General features: G+C 35.8%; 1 protein-coding gene across 1 annotated transcript in view; it reads left to right on the top strand.

Moving 5' to 3' along the window:
* Positions 1–18341, top strand: part of EDIL3 (EGF like repeats and discoidin domains 3) — a 243264-nt gene that overhangs the window by 115021 nt on the left and 109902 nt on the right. Inside the window, exons 4-6 of the mRNA XM_021715777.1 lie at positions 5861–6016; positions 7327–7471; positions 12103–12287. Coding sequence (XP_021571452.1) covers positions 5861–6016; positions 7327–7471; positions 12103–12287 — 486 coding nt within the window. The remainder of the gene's footprint in view (positions 1–5860; positions 6017–7326; positions 7472–12102; positions 12288–18341) is intronic.

Consider the following 18341-nt stretch of genomic DNA (forward strand, 5'->3'; position numbering starts at 1 on the left):
GTGAATAGTATCCCATTTTCTGCACTTTTCCATTAAAAATTACTTAGATCACTATTAATAGACCCTTTAAATTGTTTAAACACAAGTTCTATTCTACATAGTACTGTGGGAACAATTTCATACCTACATCAGTTTATCTGTGAGTCATTATACTTGGGGCTACATTTCTAGAATGGAATTGCTGAATTAAAGAGAAAGAGAATCTGTCATTGTGTTTCATGTAACCAAATTGTCTTTCACAAAGACTGTGCCATTTATACTCCTACCAGAACTGTATACACATGCCAATTTCTCTACATTCTTGTTAATATCGTGTAATCAATTTTTTTGGTATTTGCCTTTGATAAATTAATAACTTGGTGTATATTTAATTTAATTTGTGTTATGAGTGAGATTGAGCATCTTTTCATGTGTCTAAAATCCACATGCATTTTTTTAATGTCAACTAATCAAATCTTTTGCCTTTTTTTCTACTGGGTTACTTGTATTTCACCTGACAATGTGAAAGATCTAATTTATTTGATTAATCAAACTTTTGCTATGATATGATTTGTAAAAGCTTAATCCCCGTTTGTCATGTGTAATTTGACTTTGCTTTTTATCTAGCTTAAATTTTCAGTTTAATTCATAACATTTTAAAATCAGAGTCATCGAAGTCACTTTTATCTCTGAGATTCTGAGATTATTTTTAATTCTGTAATTTCCTGATTATTTTGTGGTTTCTTTTTTAAATTTAAGTGTTTAATTTGCCTTAATTTATTCTGGGATAAGGTGACAGATACTGATCTAAATTTATTTAAGATGTCTATCAAATTGCCTGAACCCAGTTGTTCAATACTCTGTCTTTTCTCCACTGATATAAATATCATTTTTTATATAAAAGTTTTTTACATATTAGAGTATATTTATTGATTTTCTATTTATATTTCTGCCTTCACCTGTGCCAATATCACACTATTTTAATTACATATGTTACATTTTCAGTTGATAATTGATGGTATAGATTAGTTGTATGTTAATCTTACATTAAGCAAACTTGCCGAACTTTTGAATTCATTTTTACTATTTGTCACTTCTTTGGAATTTTCAAAGTAAATGTTAATTATATTATCTGTCAATACGAGCCATCGTCACATTCATCCTCTCACCTTGTGGAAAGGGTTTCTTGCTGCTCACTCCTTCATTCTTCAGCCTTATCTTTTTGCCTCTTTGCTATTGAAACCACCCCATGGAAAACTTTATTTACACAATTTCATTTTTCATGTTCAATATATTCGATTGTTTCTTATTTATATGCTTTTTCCTGTCCTGTCCTATGCTTTTTCCTGTCCTGTCCTATGCTTTAAGAACACTTCTTTGATTTTCAGAATTTTTTATGTTAAAATCTGAATGTGTTCTCTATTAGATTAGTTTTGGTTTTGTTTTCTCTAGTATTAGTTCTGTTTACTTTTTTCCTTTGATCATGGTGCTTGCTTTCCTGCAGACTTTGTTATTAAAAATCTTTGGCTAGTTGTAGACCCAAAGGGTACCTAGAGAGAGCCCCAGCTGGCACTACTCTGGAGATTGAGCTGGTGTGCAGAGGGACCTCAGGTTAGAGCTGTTGTCTGTCCTCAACTCAGTGCCCTCTTTTCCCTAAAGAGGCCTTCCTTTGTCCCAGATACTGCTCTCTCTAGGACTTCTATCTCCCTGTCCTACCTTCTTACTCTACAAAGAGAAATGAGGAGAGCAGGGGGTGAAATGCTCCATTGACTGTGAGTGTTCCCCCTAACCTGGCCCCACATTTCACCGCTGCCTTCCTCGTGGTGGCCTGACAGTGACTGCCGGTGCTCTCCCTGGCCCGGCCCCACATTTCACCACTGCCTCCCTGTGGATGGTGGCCTAACAGTGACTGCCAGTGCTTCCCCTAACTTGGCCCCACATTTCACAACTGCCTTCCTGGTGGTAGCCTTGAACTGGGTAGGTCAGAAAGGCTCGGGTAAGCAAGATGAGAATGAGAAGGGGAAATGGCACATCTAGAAAGTTCTTTTCCAACCTGATAAACATCATGAGCCCTTGGAGTTTCCCTCCACACACCCTAGACTTACAATCATACATTGGGATCTCAGAAGTTCCTGTCACACTAACACTTTCCCATAGCTTTTTGTGTTCAAGTTTGATAAATCTGAAAGCCTATTCAGCAACTTTTTGTCCCAGAGCATCTGCAGCGCTGGACACCGGGACGAGGGCCAGTTGCCCATGCCAGCTACTGTCTCATCAAGAGCCTATTAATTATCCCTCCCACACCATGTTTAAGCTAATGGTTAGATTTACACCCATGCACACACCCACACACACTTAATCATTGTAGCCTTAAGTGTCTTCATAGCACATAGCTTTAGAAGTAGTTTGCTAAGTTCTCTTCATACATGATCATCAGCTTTTATAAATAAACCTCTCAGTCTGGTGCAGTGGCTCATGCCTATAATCCCAGCACTTTGGCAAGCCAAGGTAGGAGGATTGCTTTAGCTCAGGAGTTCAAGACTACCCTAGGCAACATAGCAAAAAAAATTATAAAATTAGCTGAGAGGGTAGCATGTGCCTGTAGTCCCTACTACCCAGGAGGCTGAGGCAGAAGGATTGCCTGAGCCCAGGAGGTTCAGGCTGCAGTGAGCTGTGATGGTGCCATTGCACTCTATCCTAGGCAAAAGAGTGAGCCCCCTAACTCAAAAAAATTAAATAAACAAATAATAAGGTAATAAATAAATACACCTCTCAGAACCCAAATTTTCTAACCTTAAGTGATTAAGGTCAGAAGATATAAAAGAAATGTTTCTTTTCATTTAAAGAAAACTAAGAAACAAACCCAAAAGCAAATGCTGTAAGAGCTTTCTACTTGACAGATGTTACTAATATTTACATACATGTATCATATAACCTTTACATATAACACACTTATTAAAACTCCTTATACAAGGGACAAAATTAAATTTCAAAAAGCTTAGATTGTTCAAGATTATATAGATAGTGATGAAAATCAGGCCTGAGCCCCACCTTTCCTACTTTCTGCCTACCCTTAGCATAGGTTCTAGGTATTCTAGATAGAGATCATTCTTCCTTCTATTTATATTTATGTAGGGAATAACATTCTCTCAAAATGCCTTAAAATGTTTTTTGTTTAAAAAAAGGTTATGCAGTGTACCTACCACCCAGTGGAACAATAATTTATCTGAAATGAGATACATAAATGAAAATATTTTATTGCATATCCAAGCATTCATCAAGTTCACAGAGGATAATTTAGGAATTTCTGATGCGATCCTCAGTACACCTTTAACCTAGTATGCAGAATGTGGAATGGTTCATACTGGCACAACAAGCCTAAGACCACCTTTAAGCCATACTTAATTTACTACAACATCACAAAACAATGTTGCAATGAGATGAAAGGAATTACTTGCAAGACGTATTGGTAGAGGTGTCTGTAAAGTCATGCTATACTCTTCTCCGAGGCTCAATTTATTTTTTACAGCAACAGATTCCTGGCATTAAATTTGAATAAGACCATGATGGTGAAGTCTTAGCTTCTTTATGTTGAATTTCTTATTATCCTAACTTAATAGTGCTAAATGCATAAGCAGTCAAAAGACCACAAACCTAGTAACTACTGAAACCTAGTGACCTAAACCCTGTATCCTATAAATAATTTTTTGACTTTTATTTTGTGTTTAATGGAAATAGCACCAACGTTTAATTATAAATATCTACTAAAAATAGAGACAGCCCAAGTTCGGTGATGTTTTACTATCTGAACTTCCATCTCCCTAAAATGGATATTCAGAATTCCTAAATATTAAAGCAAATAGGAATTTTAAAAAATGATTTCTAATGATTTACAACAAGCATTAACTCATATTTTCATTTTTTATCCTGTTGTACTTCTGCAGTCTAAACTGTAGAAAATTAGCTCATAGCTCATCAGCCAGAACTCTAGCAGAGATAATTTGGCCGTCTACAAGAGGTATAAACAAGATAATTGAAATGAGATAAAAGATAATTGGAAAAGGAATGCTCAGCGACATCAAATGTGAAACTTGGCTTTCAATGTGGGAGGAAACATGATTCAGTGTGTCCACTGTTTGTGTTGTATGTATTGGAAAGGTTCTAGCTATGAAGAGTCTCAGATTTAAAATAGAAAATAAATGCCATATATAAGATACTGAAGAATTTTGCTCTTCCAGAGCAAAGTGCTAATTTACCTAATGTGCTGGAATAAAGTCTTCCAGTGGCTCTCTATTCCAAATCACACAGTTAAAGCTCCACAGTCAACCTTTAGAGGACCAGTGGAGATACATATAGATAAATATCAAAAGTAGTAAGTAAAAGTGGCATTCAAGAGCCATATTCTCTTTTCAAGCCTCCAAGCATAGGTGGGACTTGAAATGTATTCGTGATTTTAATTATTTTAATATCTGAGCTTTGAACTGAGTGAAGTATAAAATTAGATATCAGAATCAACCCACTCAGCATTGTTCAAGAATAAAAAGGATCTTCCACCTAGAATTTTAAAACAAAAATGTTGTATTTCAAAAGTGCGAGAGAGAGAATGCATGCCAGTGAGAGCTAGGAACTGCCCCACCCCAGTTCTTTAACTCTTCAGCATTCCAGGTTTTCTTTTTACACGAGTCAGGAGGAGAATCGCCTTGTGAACAGCAGCTGGGTGGGCGGAACTTCAGGACATTTAGAGCAGGAAGATGCAAAGAAGGGACTTTGAGAGAGTGATGGTTTCCATCCTATACTCCTTGGCCATTTCAAATGCATACTCTCCAAGTCCAGTCCTAGAGAGGAAAATCTGCATCACTTGCATGAACCTGAAGCCTTTCTGGTTTTCTCCAGAAAATAGTCCCTGAGTTATTAATTTAGCATTATGGTATGACACACTTAAAGTTTTCTGATTTGTATAGGTGGAGATGGGCTCTCTGTAGCAATTTATTAAGAACTTTGAAACCGTGAGTTTCTACTAAGTTTAAAATTCTATAGGCATTAAAGTGAATGGAGCAAATTTTAATATTTATCCTATATGAATAAAACATTTTTCCTACATTGTAATATTACATTGACTTCTTAGGTTGAGTGTCAAAAAAAAATCTCTACTTAAATGATATTTTTTTAAATTATTGGATGGTTATTGCTCATATAGCAAACTATTTTAAAGTAATCTTGAGTGGGGAGAAAATATGGAGCAAAAATACCAGTTAGAAAGTTTTCATAAGATAAAATGAAGAGAAAAGCATTTCTTTGATGAAAAACCAGTACTCAAAGATTATAGTACAAAAATCCAGAAACTGCAGAAACATGTGCTTTATTTTTGACATTATTCTTATTATTTTTACTTTTTAAAATTCTAGTACTCAAAAATCCCAGTGACATTTTCATGTTTAATTTAAAATGGAAATGTCTAGAAGCTTAATCAGTTTAGATACATTAATAGTTATGTTAACAATAGTGTTTCATACTAATGACAACAAGATTATTTTGACAAGAGAATATTCTCATTTTTCAGTTTACTAAGTCATGCCTGCCTATCAGAGCCAACCAAATACTTTCTATACTCATATTTTTAGAACATATTGCTATGTGAAAGACTCTCACGATATTCCTTTACTTAAAAATTATTCCATTACAGAAAGAGACTTTAATGCTACATTTTAGTATATACTTGTTTTAAAAACTTAACTGCAAAAAGTACAAGAAAATTATTGTTTTTCTGTGGCATTTTAATCTGGACTAGTAAATAAAACTGTTCCATCCCCCAGCTTTTTATTGTTAGCATTGTTATCCTGAAAGCAATAAGATGGTTGTTTGTTATCTCTTGCCTCCTTAGATAAATTTGCAAAGAAAAATGAGAGTTACTGGTGTGATTACTCAAGGAGCCAAGAGGATTGGAAGCCCAGAGTATATAAAATCCTACAAAATTGCCTACAGTAATGATGGAAAGACTTGGGCAATGTACAAAGTGAAAGGCACCAATGAAGACATGGTAAGACTGACTTAACACGTTTAATTTAAAAGTAAAATCCCACTGATAAACACTGATTATCAAATGACAAGTCTTCAGGAGAAGACGCATGTTGTTGAAATTAATTACTGATGCTTTTTGTTTCTAATTGGGCCAGTGGGGAAAAAGGGTATAGAAATTTCTCCAACTTATGAATGTCCAGTGACTGACTTTTAAGGTTTTTTCAGGCTTTAATTGGTGATTTTACAAATACTTTGTCACAAGGTAGTCTAGCCTTTTGAATGACAATTAGGCTTTATTCTAACAATAGTCAGCTTTCAATTTCGGTTTTACCTTTTACAGATTAGCACTCTTCTTAATCAAATAACTACTGACCAAAAATCTCATCTTAAAAACAAGAAAAGTCCGATGTCATAGAAAAGGTGTATGTCATTATTTACTTCATATTTTAAAAGATTTGTTATTTAGCAGAATAAATATTTTAGATGAAGTGGGTATAGTATTTAACATCTCTCATCCTTTTATTATGACAACTCTAATTCTTTTATCATTTTTTTCTCAAAAAACTGCACATCATCCCATTTAAAACCAAGCATTGTACTAGACATGAATACATTTTATTAAGGTTTTTTTAATTACCTACTAAAACGCAAAGTTTTTAGCTTACATAGGTTAACAGAGTAAGGTTTAAAGGAATTAAAAAATGACACATTTTAGTACTTGATTTTGAGAGGGAAACAGTTTTTCATTGGAGATATATATATATATACATATATATATATATATATATACATATATATATATATATATTTTGGAATTCTATGTCCCTTTCCAATAATATGGGACTAATTGATAAACATGTCATCTTGACAATCAAATGCTAAAGCATCATTAATCTGATTATAATATTAGAGAGAATGAATGATCATGAAGCTCTAGTAAAAATGAATTTCCATCCAAAAAAGGACTGAATAAAAAGTGAACAGACAGACCCAGTTAAGTTGAAGGCTTTAAATTACCCATTTCTCAATAAAAGAAGGAAGCACTCCCCTGGCTCTGAAGGACTGGCCTTATAATTGACAAGACTATCATAGTGGAATAGAGATTATGCCATAGGCCAAGATGTTTTATAACTTTAGTTAGGATTTTATATATGAGTTATATTCACTGCTGATAGCAAGGTGCTTCCTAAATACTCTGTGCTTCCAAATTATTTAATCCAATTTTTGAAGCATTATTTTGGCCAAGGTGTAGGGTCAATATATGAAAATAAGGTTAAAAAAAGTTGTTGCAGTTACTAATTTTACACTCTGTATTGTATGTTTGCACAGGTTTTCCGTGGAAATGTTGACAACAATACACCATATGCCAACTCTTTCACACCCCCCATAAAGTCACAGTACGTGAGACTCTACCCCCAAGTTTGCCGAAGGCATTGCACTCTGCGAATGGAACTTCTTGGCTGTGAACTCTCGGGTGAGTCTCATCTTTTCTACATCTGTACCTTTAAAGAAAACCAAAAGCATATCTATATTTAACCTGCTACTAACCTGCAAATTCAAAGATGTATTTTGGGTATAAAATGACTACAACATGGTTCAGTGAGAACCAGTGTGTGTTTATGTGTAGGATAAACAAGCTCTAAAACACGCTATAGGATAGAATTAATATTGAAAGAGTAATGTATTTTGCTGAGTGGTCAAAGAAAATACAAGGAATTCTCAAGGGAATTGTTTTTGTCAATTTTAAACGTGTCTCATTGTTTTGGGCAGTAACTTTGATTTATGTTTTGTGACAAAAGTTCAGTAAAAACAGGACTCTGCCTGACCTCATAAACTGTAGTTGTATGGTAAAGCAAAGTATGCTTTATCTTTGTCCATCTACCATAAGAATTTGCTTTTTTTTTCTTGTTGTGTTTGATGAAACATGTAAATTTATCATTCCTCCCAAAGGGACAATACTTCAATACCTAGATGGCTACTGTAAATTTATTTTCAGTTCATTCTTAGCTGACAGCTTGCTTGTTGTACAAATAGTGGTTATTCAACTCAAGGGAGGACTCAAAGTTAAGTAACCCTTGTTACTAGGCAGCCCCAGAAGCATCAGTATTAGACATCAAAAAGAAGACTTAATGAGTAGACCATACAGTGACCCCATTTCGATATAGCTAGATCCTGTACTATATAGAAAACTGGATCTAAGCATCTCACTGTGTTATAATTTCGGTGGTTGTGCTTATGTTTTTGGCATCAAAATTTATAAACTTTCTTTGCTACAGTGGCCTGAACTTACTTTGTTCAAACTGTGAAGAAAACTGCAAGCGCACATGTGCTCTACCTTGAAGTATAAGAAAACCTTTACCAAACTTAAAACAATACCGTTTAATTAAATACAGGAGGACAAGTCTTTGTAGAAGTAGAATTGTGAGCCTTTTATTCATTTCAAGAGGTTACCTCTAGGTTTAAGTACATATTTGATAGCTTTTTCCTTTCTTAGATTTGTTTGTACTGCCTAGAAAATAAATGATTTTTAAGTAAATAAAAGTCACTATTAAAAATAACCAATTTTAAAAAGCCTATTGCATTTTTAAAATTAGAGTATTGTGGCCAAATAAGTGAACACATTTTAAGAAATCATATTTGCTGTTATTGGTGCCTTTTTTGAAGAAACTGACATATGGTTTTAGAACCATTAATTATCCTAACAGAGATCTTTTTCCTTATTTTGGTAATTCTAACCGGCTTATTGACTGCCAGTAAATCTTAGCAGAATTATTGCTGTGCAGTGTTTGTATTATGTGTCACTATATCACCACAGGCCAGTGTCATCTCTGAGCCATCCATCATAAAGCAATCAAGAGGCAGCCGCTATGTGATGAGGTCTGCTGCAAGCGCGGGATTTCTAGTTGCTTAACAGCACCTTCCGCAATTTTTCAGTCTTTTGATTCATGAGGGTCAGTCTTTCCTACACGGCACAGTTACACCCCAAGGTGTGAATATATTTACTTTCAAGCTTGACAAGAGGTTACACCTGACACTTTACAGATTTTATTTTCTCAAAAAGAAGCAGGGTCTCATCTCCCCACCCTGCAAATTGATTTTGAACTTGCATGCAGAGAGTAATATCTCTCAGTGGATGCCTTTAAGAGCTGGTACACTTCACTATAGAAACAGCAATTTTAAATTGTTAATACTTCCTTTGGTTCAAGTGCTGCTCATACTGGTAAAAGATTTAATTAATATATATGCATGAAATCATATGGATGAGAAATAAAATCTGAGGCATGAGGCACCTTGCCAGAGAGGTTAGCTGTAACTCTTGGAAATAAACAGTTATATAATGTACTAAATGATTCCCACAACCCAGTGCAACACTGAAAAGCCTAGGGCTGTCTTATTGTATTCACTAAGCTGTTATGAGCTCTTTCAACCTGCCTGGAAGATCAGCAGTTCATCTCTTCCTAGACACTTTAAAAAATCATCTCCTAAACCCCTGGAAGAGATATGATTTAAGATGTTCTGGAAAAAATAGGTTATGACCACAATAAGAAAAGGAATACTCATTCACTTATTCATTGAACTTGCATGTATGTCTTAGAGTTATCTTTAACATGGGGTTCTAGATATACATCTTCTATGCCAAAACTCACTTGTGTTACGACACACAACCCTTCATGTCATATTTGTGTCTCTGCTTAGGGTAGGCATTTCCTAGAAGGTGGAGGTGACAATCACAGAGGACCATCAAGGAGAAAGAAGTGATCAAGTGATCTAGATCGACCAGTACAAAAACAGTTTGGAAGAATTATTGATTGGCCGGGCACAGTGGCTTAAGCCTGTAATCCTAGCACTTTGGGAGGCTGAGATGAGGGGATTGCCTGAGCCACGGATTTGAGAAGAGCCTGGGCGATAGTGAGACCTCATCTCTACAATAAATCGAAAAAATGGCCAAGCGTGGTAGCGTGCACCTGTAGTTCCAGCTACTTGGAAGGCTGAGGTAGAAGGAATGCTAGAACCCAGCCGGTTGACGCTGGGGTGTCTGTGAGCACGCCACTGCACTCCAGCCTGGGTGGTGGAGTGAGACTCCAACTCAAAATAAATAAAAAAAAGAATTATTGATCAATGAAGACCTCTAACTACCTCTTTTAGAGCTTACCCCTAAAATGGTCTAGTTTTAAAAAGCGCACCTGGTCATAAGATATTCTTTAGGACTCATGATATGCTGCTATTTGGAGATAATATCATTGTTATCTGTTGGAATGAGTTTCAGGGAAATAATAATAGCTAATACAGAGTGTGCTACCTATGTGCTCCCAATGCTTCTATGTACTTTATAATTGTTAACTATTTTCTTAGAACACTTCTTTAAAGTCATTTCTGTTATCACCATTTTAGAAATGAGAAAACTGAGCCACAAAATGGCTCAATACAAGACCACACAGCTGGAAAGTGGGAGACCAATAGAGTATGAGAAGAAGGTATTAGGTTGCACCAGTGTCCTCGTTTTATCTTTGCTTCCTTGGTGATCAAACTTATCTTGTGAGTTTCTTGGTCAAAATGTAACAGTTTCACATATACAATATTCAGCTACTAGCTCATATAATGATAGAATCATACCTGCTATTAAAAACTTTGTAAGTGGAATTTTGTTGCAGTTGGAATTCAAGATTTGGAAATTGTTTGTATATGTGTATACACACACGCAAACATGCACATGCATATGATTTTTCAAGGACAGGCAATAAACTTCAAAGTATATGTGGCATAAGAACCAAGAATGGGCTGCCCTTGGGGACAGAGGATCTAGGATCCAGTTGGAGCAGCTTTATAGGCTTGCTCTTATGTTTACATTTTAAAAATTATTCTTTAAACAGATAATAGAGTCATGTGGCTTAAAAGAAAACTGCAAATGTTACAAAAGGATTTGTCTCATTTTAAATTAAAAAGATACTATATCAGCACCAAATAATTAAAATTTTGTTTATTTGGGAAAAAACGTATATGTGGCAGATTTGAGAATCTTTCAAAAATTTCTGAACTTTATAGGTTATTGAGTATGATTTAAATATAAGAATTTATTTAAAAGTTTGTCTGGTAGCCGGGCTCAGTGGCTCAGCCTGTCATCCCGTGCCTTTGGGAGGCTGAGGTGAGTGGATTGCCTGAGCCCGCGGGTTCGAGACCTGCCTGGGCAATGAGACCTCATCTCTACAATAAATTAAAAAAAAAAAAAAATCAGCTGGGCGTGGTAGCGCATGCCTGTAATTCTGGCTACTCGGAAGACTGAGGCGGAAGGATCACCAGAGCCCAGCAGGTCGAGGCTGCGGTGGCCGGGAGCAGCCACTGCACTCCAGTCTGGGCGACAGAGTGAGACTCCAACTCAAAAAAAAAAATAAATAAATAAAAAATACAAAATAAATAAAAGTTTGTCTAGTAATGGTCTTTGCTAGAATTTGCCTATTTTCCTGTATTATCTATTAGCCTTTGCATGGTACCTGACACATAGTCTACACTGACTAAATATTAGCTTCCTGTCATCCAGAAGTAGTCATGTCGGTGCTATAAGAATCAATGATAAAAGATTAGCATATTTCTTGGAAAGCAAAATGCTGCCCAGTTTGGAACATAGCAGTGGAGCCGTTTGTGAAAATGACTTCATACTTTGGGAATTTTCATTTGCAGTATTATGAAAACAAATAAAGGAAAACCAAATATACTCTGTGAGAAAATGTCCCATTTTTAAAGAAACAATGAAACTGTTGAAAACCTTGGAACAGTCTTGAGGCTTTCAGTAATGAGACAGGAGAGAGCATTTCAGCACTGCTTTCATTTTACAAAATCATCTATCACAGAAAAGTAGTTTAAATTGGCTGTCTTGTTTTCAATTTTTCCAAAATATGTTCAGACCAAATAGCCTGAATTGACTATCTTGTTTTTCGATTTTGTTTCAGATTTATTTCTGATTATAGCCCTTTTTTGAATTTAGTTGCTCTCTCTTTGGGGGAATGAATAGCATTCTGTTTAATCTCCTCTTGGCTATCCAAGATGAACGTGGCAAGTTGCAGGGTGATAAATTGTTTTCCTCATGGAGCCCTCCTCATTTTCCTTCAGGCTGCTCTGAGCCTCTGGGTATGAAATCGGGACACATCCAAGACTATCAGATCACAGCCTCCAGCATCTTCAGGACGCTCAACATGGACATGTTCACCTGGGAGCCCAGAAAAGCTCGACTGGACAAACAAGGCAAAGTGAATGCCTGGACCTCGGGCCACAATGACCAGTCACAGTGGCTGCAGGTAGGACTTTCCAGGACGGTGCCACCACCTGGTGCTCCTTTTCCTGAGATAATTTCCCATTTGTTAGGTGAATGTCAGAGTCAGTACCTTCACATTCATTTATGTGTGCCTCAGTCTTTGACCTGACTAAATGGGTGAAGCAGAAATTCCTTGTGAAGCCATGCCTGCGGGCAATTTTTGCTCTGGCGTTGATTTATAGATGCTGATGTCAGATTGATGCTGCAGATTGTTCAGGATCTTGCCGTGCGTGTGTCAATTGATCGATTAGGAGTGTTTGCATCTTAACTCTCGTCTATTCTGATGTTTTGTATTAATATGGGTTTTGAAAGCATGATAGCAGGAATTTAAAGGGCACTGGAACCATGCTACTGACCTGCAGGTTGTTCTTGTGGAATCATGACTCATGACATATTAGCTCTTTACCTGTGATTGCTAAGCAGTGGAGCGATTTGATTACATTCTCATAGCAGAGCTTGCTCATAGATGGAAAGCTTAGACACTGCCATATAGTTATCATTTGCAGATGATTACAGGTTACAGACAGAGCTTTGTAAAGCTGTCTTCATAAAATTTACTTATTTGTGGAGCACTTGCAAGGTGGTATGCACAGGTTTGCTAATGCCCTCTGTGGCAAAGAAAAGTTAGACAGCTCCATTTCATAAAGAGGTCACTTCATTTGAAAGATAGGAATTCTACTCTTCTTGACTTTTATGCTGTATCCATGAGCTGGAAACCTGTGGTAATACACTGTATTCCTGGAAATTTTGAAAACAATTAAGATAGCAAATGCCACCCCTCATTAAACCAGATTTGCCAAATCTGAAACTGTTCTTATCAGGTCCCCTGAAGTCTGCGATAGTCCCTTTTTGATTTTTTTCTCCACTTGGCCTTACTATTTCTTTTCCTCACTGTTGGAAACATTGGCTTTCTTCTGTTCTTTCTCTTAATATTCTGTTGGGTCTTTAGCAATCTGAGCCTTCTTGAGCTATTTTATTAACTGCTACACATCATGGATAGATGTATAATTATGGATATATTCCATCGGCTCCCACGCATCATGGATAATTACATCTGTATTTGTCCTGCTACTGTTCTGTAAATTTTTTGAAGGCAGGAAGTGTCATTTTATGTATATCATCCCAGCACCCAATTTGTTGTCTTTGTCTTGACTGTAACAGTGCATACTGCGTTAATCATTTACTTCACAAATGTTTGTGATGAACCTATGAAGCATCACCTAACATGATCAACAGTGATAGCCCATGAGCGAGCAACCCACTGTTATGCTCTTAAGAAGTTACTCCCTGCTGAAAATGTTCCTTTTCTCTGGCTTGGGTGATAGCATGTTTTATTTTCCTCCATCCTGCTGACTGTTTCCTGATGTCTTTCCAGGCCCCCTTTCCTGCCTGTTGTCTTCCAACCAATGTCCCTTTCACCAACGCCACAGGCTCACATTCATTGATTTAGAGAATATTGGTATTTTCCACTACGAAAAAGAAGATTTAAGGAACCTAATCATTTTTCTTCTCACTGTCCCCACCGTGTTGCATCCTAACTCTTTTCTGTTCTGATGCTTTGTGTTAACATTTGTTTTGAAAGCAGGACAGCAGAAACCCAAAAGACATCAAAAATTGCCCACAGGCATGGCTTCACAAGCAGGACTGCAGAAACACAAAATCTCAGACCTGCAGATTGCTCTTACAGAAACCTGACTTGTGAATGTTATCTCTTTTTGAAGGTGGAGGTTTTCAATATCATCCCAGCAGGCAACCTGGTGTCCTTGTCTTGCTTGTAGCTGGGCTCCCTCCCTCTTTCAACTAGGTTTTTACAGTAGCCTCTTAACCAACTTTTCTGTTTCTAGTCTTACCTTTACAAATCTATTTCTTACCCTGTAACGTGTGTGTGTGTGTGTGTGTGTGTGTGTGTGTGTCTTCCTTAAAATGCAAATATGATTCTCTTACTCCATTGTTTAAAATCCTTCAATTACTTCCTCTCAACTCCAGAATAAATTCAACTTCCTTAATATACCTTGGAAGTTTTTGCCTGATTCAGCCCCGTTTCCTCTCTTACCACACTCTTCTCAATATGCTTGTTCTCAATCCAAATACTCTCTTGTTCTTCCCATCTTTCTGGTCATCCTCTTCCTAGAGGAAAAGGGTGGAGAGAGCACCCCAAACTACTGTCAGACTAACCTTCTGTTGTTCAGTCCCTCAGTTAGAGTCTGACATGCCTGTCTCTGGGAAGGCTTTTCTTCCAGCTCCATCCTGCCACACATCTGACTCATGTTGTCTCCTGTGTATGACCACATTCTTGTACCTCTCTCCCTGTAGCCTCATCACAATTTTGGAAACAGTGTGCTGGTCCTGGGCTGTTTGCTTCAGGAGGGCTGGGACCATACCTGTCTTGTTAACTGTCTCAAATTGTTGTCTAGCACCTAACTCAACACTTGTCACAATACCTGACACATGATGGGTGTTCCAGAGAGGTTCATTGGATGAGCAAATGAAAGAATGAGAGTTTGGGGCCAATACAGTATATTAGTTTGGCTCCAAATTTAAGAGACCAACTGCACATATTCTCCAATTTTTAAAATAATATTGGAAGAAGAAGTATAAAATCTTGTCAAAGAGCTAGCCTTTATTAAATACAGAAACTCATTTACATAATACCAAGCCATCTGAAAGATTTCAGATTCTTTGAAGAAGCCATGGGAAATCTCTTTTCTGTTTGTTAGCTTTGACATGATGAAGTTAAACTTGTTCTTTGTTACTATACACTATTTTAAAAATTGTATTAATAACTATTCTGGTCCTATTACAGATTAGCTGGGGATAACTAATATTATGTGTGAGTCATAATGCTGTGTGGAAAAAGGCAAAACATTTTACTGCCCCATGAGTAGCACAGACAGGTTGGAAGACTCAAGAAATATCCACACAAAGGAATTGCCAATGGCAAGTTTCTTTAGAAAGATAAGAATAGAACAGATACTTTTACATGAATCATGGTATAATCTTCCCTGTGAGTCTCCATCCATCACTTTGCTTAAGACTGCTTTTCAACTGACTTCTTAAAGTCACTTGCATGCTGAAATTGATTCATTCTGCTGATGACACATTTTCTGTCAATTCAGTGGCCAGTTCTTCCAGTTTATGTCTAAATTTTTGTTGTGTCAAAGCATATTCAGAATCTCCAAGGCAAAGTAAATTGACATCTTTCCTTTCATTTTTGTTTCAGATATAATGCAAGAAAAAGCTTCAGAATTGTGGTTTTTAAAAATGTTTTCCTTTCAAGAGAATATGATATGTTCAACTTCATGTTCTTATGCTTATTAGTGTTTTTGCTGAAAATAAGATTTGCGTTTTTATAGATAACAAAGTATAGGGTAATTTTGGTTTGGAGATGATGATATAGAGGTGACATCGAGGTACATTTTTTACATAAATTTATTTACATATTAAGAGTCCTCTGACTTTGTAAATTTTAGATGTATTTTAATTAAAATGCATCCATTCTTAGCAATAATTCTTCAGAAGAAAAGCTACATCTGTCCTTTCAATTCCATTCCTTCATTATTAATCTCTTGCTAATTACTTTAATTTCTTTACATTCCAACTAAAAATGTGACCCTCTAATAAAAAGATTTTTTTATTACAGTTTAATAGGTTTTTTGAATACCAATCAGATTATATCTAGAAACACGGTTGTAGTAAATAAAGCCCCCCCAAAGACCCTTATGCCTGATTGTGATATATCTGACAGGATTCCTATGTATCCTCTTCAAAATTCATTAAAATGATGTTCCAATATCATTTTAACATGTAATATTTGTATTACTCTAATGTTTCCTCCAGTCTCTTCTATAAAATCAAAATGTCTGGAACTTCTCAAGCAAATGTTCTTGTGTTATTTCTTAGAAGTGATCATACCTAATTGATGAGCTTCCTGGAGTTACCATTAATTATAAAATCATTATGCCATTCCTATCCAAACATGGCAAAAACGTGTTAGTAAGTCCTAAATTAAAGGCATTTTTCAGATCTCGGAAAGAATATAGTTCTAACTTTCTGAAGTGTATGATGTTTTCTAAAAGTTTAAAATTTAACCAAAACTTTGAGCAAAAAGTCCCATCAGAGTATTTTTCAAAAGCCTCACAGGTTGAATTTCAGTTTCTGCCTTTTAAAATAAATTTCACCAGCATCTAAATTGAAAGATCCTAAGCCAGATTTCTGACTTTTAGTTGGGCATTCCTAACACATAGTTAAACTACATATTAATCTTTGACATAAGAGACCTCATCTCTACAATAAATCAAAAATTAACCAGGCGTGGTAGTGCACTCCTGTAGTTCCAGCTACTTGGAAGGCTGAGGCAGAAGGATGGCCTGAGCCCAGCGGGTCGAAGCTGTGGTGGCTGGGAGCCGCCACTGCACTCCAAGTCTGGGCGACAGAGTGAGATTCCAACTCAAAAAATAAACTAAAATAAAATAAACTGATATTTAACTCACAAAGATTTATTTAGGATGAGACTGTTAGTTAGTTCCTAAACAAAGAAGCCAGGAATTGTGTTGGTTTTTAAGGTGGATTAAATAAGACAAGTGACCCAACAGGAGAAGTATATAGTAGGTACCCACTAATGGATAGATCCCTTCTTCTTCCTTCTGGTGGACTGTGTGACCTCAGGAGAGCATAATTCAACACCACCAATTATAATCAAGAATGAAGATTTGCATATGTATTTTTCATTTCCTCTGAAATGGAATCTCCAATTTAAAAAATGAAATGCAAAGTAATACATTGTTAGATCAGTTGCAAACTGTAGGAGGTATTGGTAATTACATAAATTGGCACTGGCAAACAAAAAATTTGAAATGTCTTTTTCTAGGTAGCATCATATTTTCAGCTTTTTTACCTGGCAGTAGTAATAGTAAATATTAATGGCTTAAAATGCGTAATATGTCATTAACTGATCTTCTCTACTGAAACTGTGTTCCTGCTAAAGTGGTCATATGTTTTTATGTTCATTGTCTCTGGCTTTCAACAGAAAGAGTACATTTCCTTTCATTTATACACAGATTAGATAAATGGATTAAAATTTAGCATTAAATTGAGATGTTTAATGACATTCTATCAGGAGCAGGGACATTATTAATGATAATCTTTTTAATTGTGAAGAAATATACTGATTTGTTTTAGTGCTGTGCATGGAACTAACCATGAAGTATGCTAAGAATTAAATTAACTAAAAACTTATTTTAAAATAAAACATTACAAATTCTCTTATGAGGAATATGCCACATATGTATTCATCTCCTTTTTGATGGTGACTGTAGAAAATGGATAATTCACTATTCATAATTAAACCTACTAAAAAGTTTTTCGAATTTCATAAAGGGTAACATAATGTAAATGACTAACAGGATGGAAAATGTCACAGTGTCACCTAAGAAATGGCCTTTTGGTCTATTTCACAAGACATTTGCTAATTTAAGGTAGTCTGTATAATATTTCAACTAAATTAGTAGAATTAATAGAGTTGTTAGACTGCACATTTTAGTGCTGACCTTTGTCAAAATTGCATCTAACCCTACAGAATTTTATTTCAGTACTAATTTTGTGGAAATGTATAACAAAGCTATTGAATTTAAGCTTTCAAATTAAATAAGTCTTGTTTAATTTAGTCCATGTCAGATTTTTTAAAAGGAATATTCTAACCATAAAATTTATAACTTCTTTAAAGCCATTAACTTCTCTTGCCCTTTAGACAATTTATTTACAGAAATTTGGAAGAAAAATTTTCAAAGATCAAGTGACCACTAGGCCACCAGGAAACATTTGTCCATATGAAGGAATATTCTGATTTCCAATTAACAGTTCCAATATTTCATATGTAGTAAGCAGTAAAGCTGTATGAAGGGTTTACCTATAAAAGAGATCTAAAAGATCAAGCACCAAAATCCATGTATGATTCTGAGACAGCTTCCATTCTTTCAAAATATTGGAGTTTACCAAGTGAATTAAAAGATTCTTACACTTTGCTAGGACTATAAATCAT

The sequence above is a fragment of the Carlito syrichta genome, unplaced genomic scaffold, assembly GCF_000164805.1.
Source record: "Carlito syrichta isolate Samal-C Ts95f unplaced genomic scaffold, Tarsius_syrichta-2.0.1 Scaffold307659, whole genome shotgun sequence".
In the NCBI taxonomy this organism is placed as follows: Eukaryota; Metazoa; Chordata; class Mammalia; order Primates; family Tarsiidae; genus Carlito; species Carlito syrichta.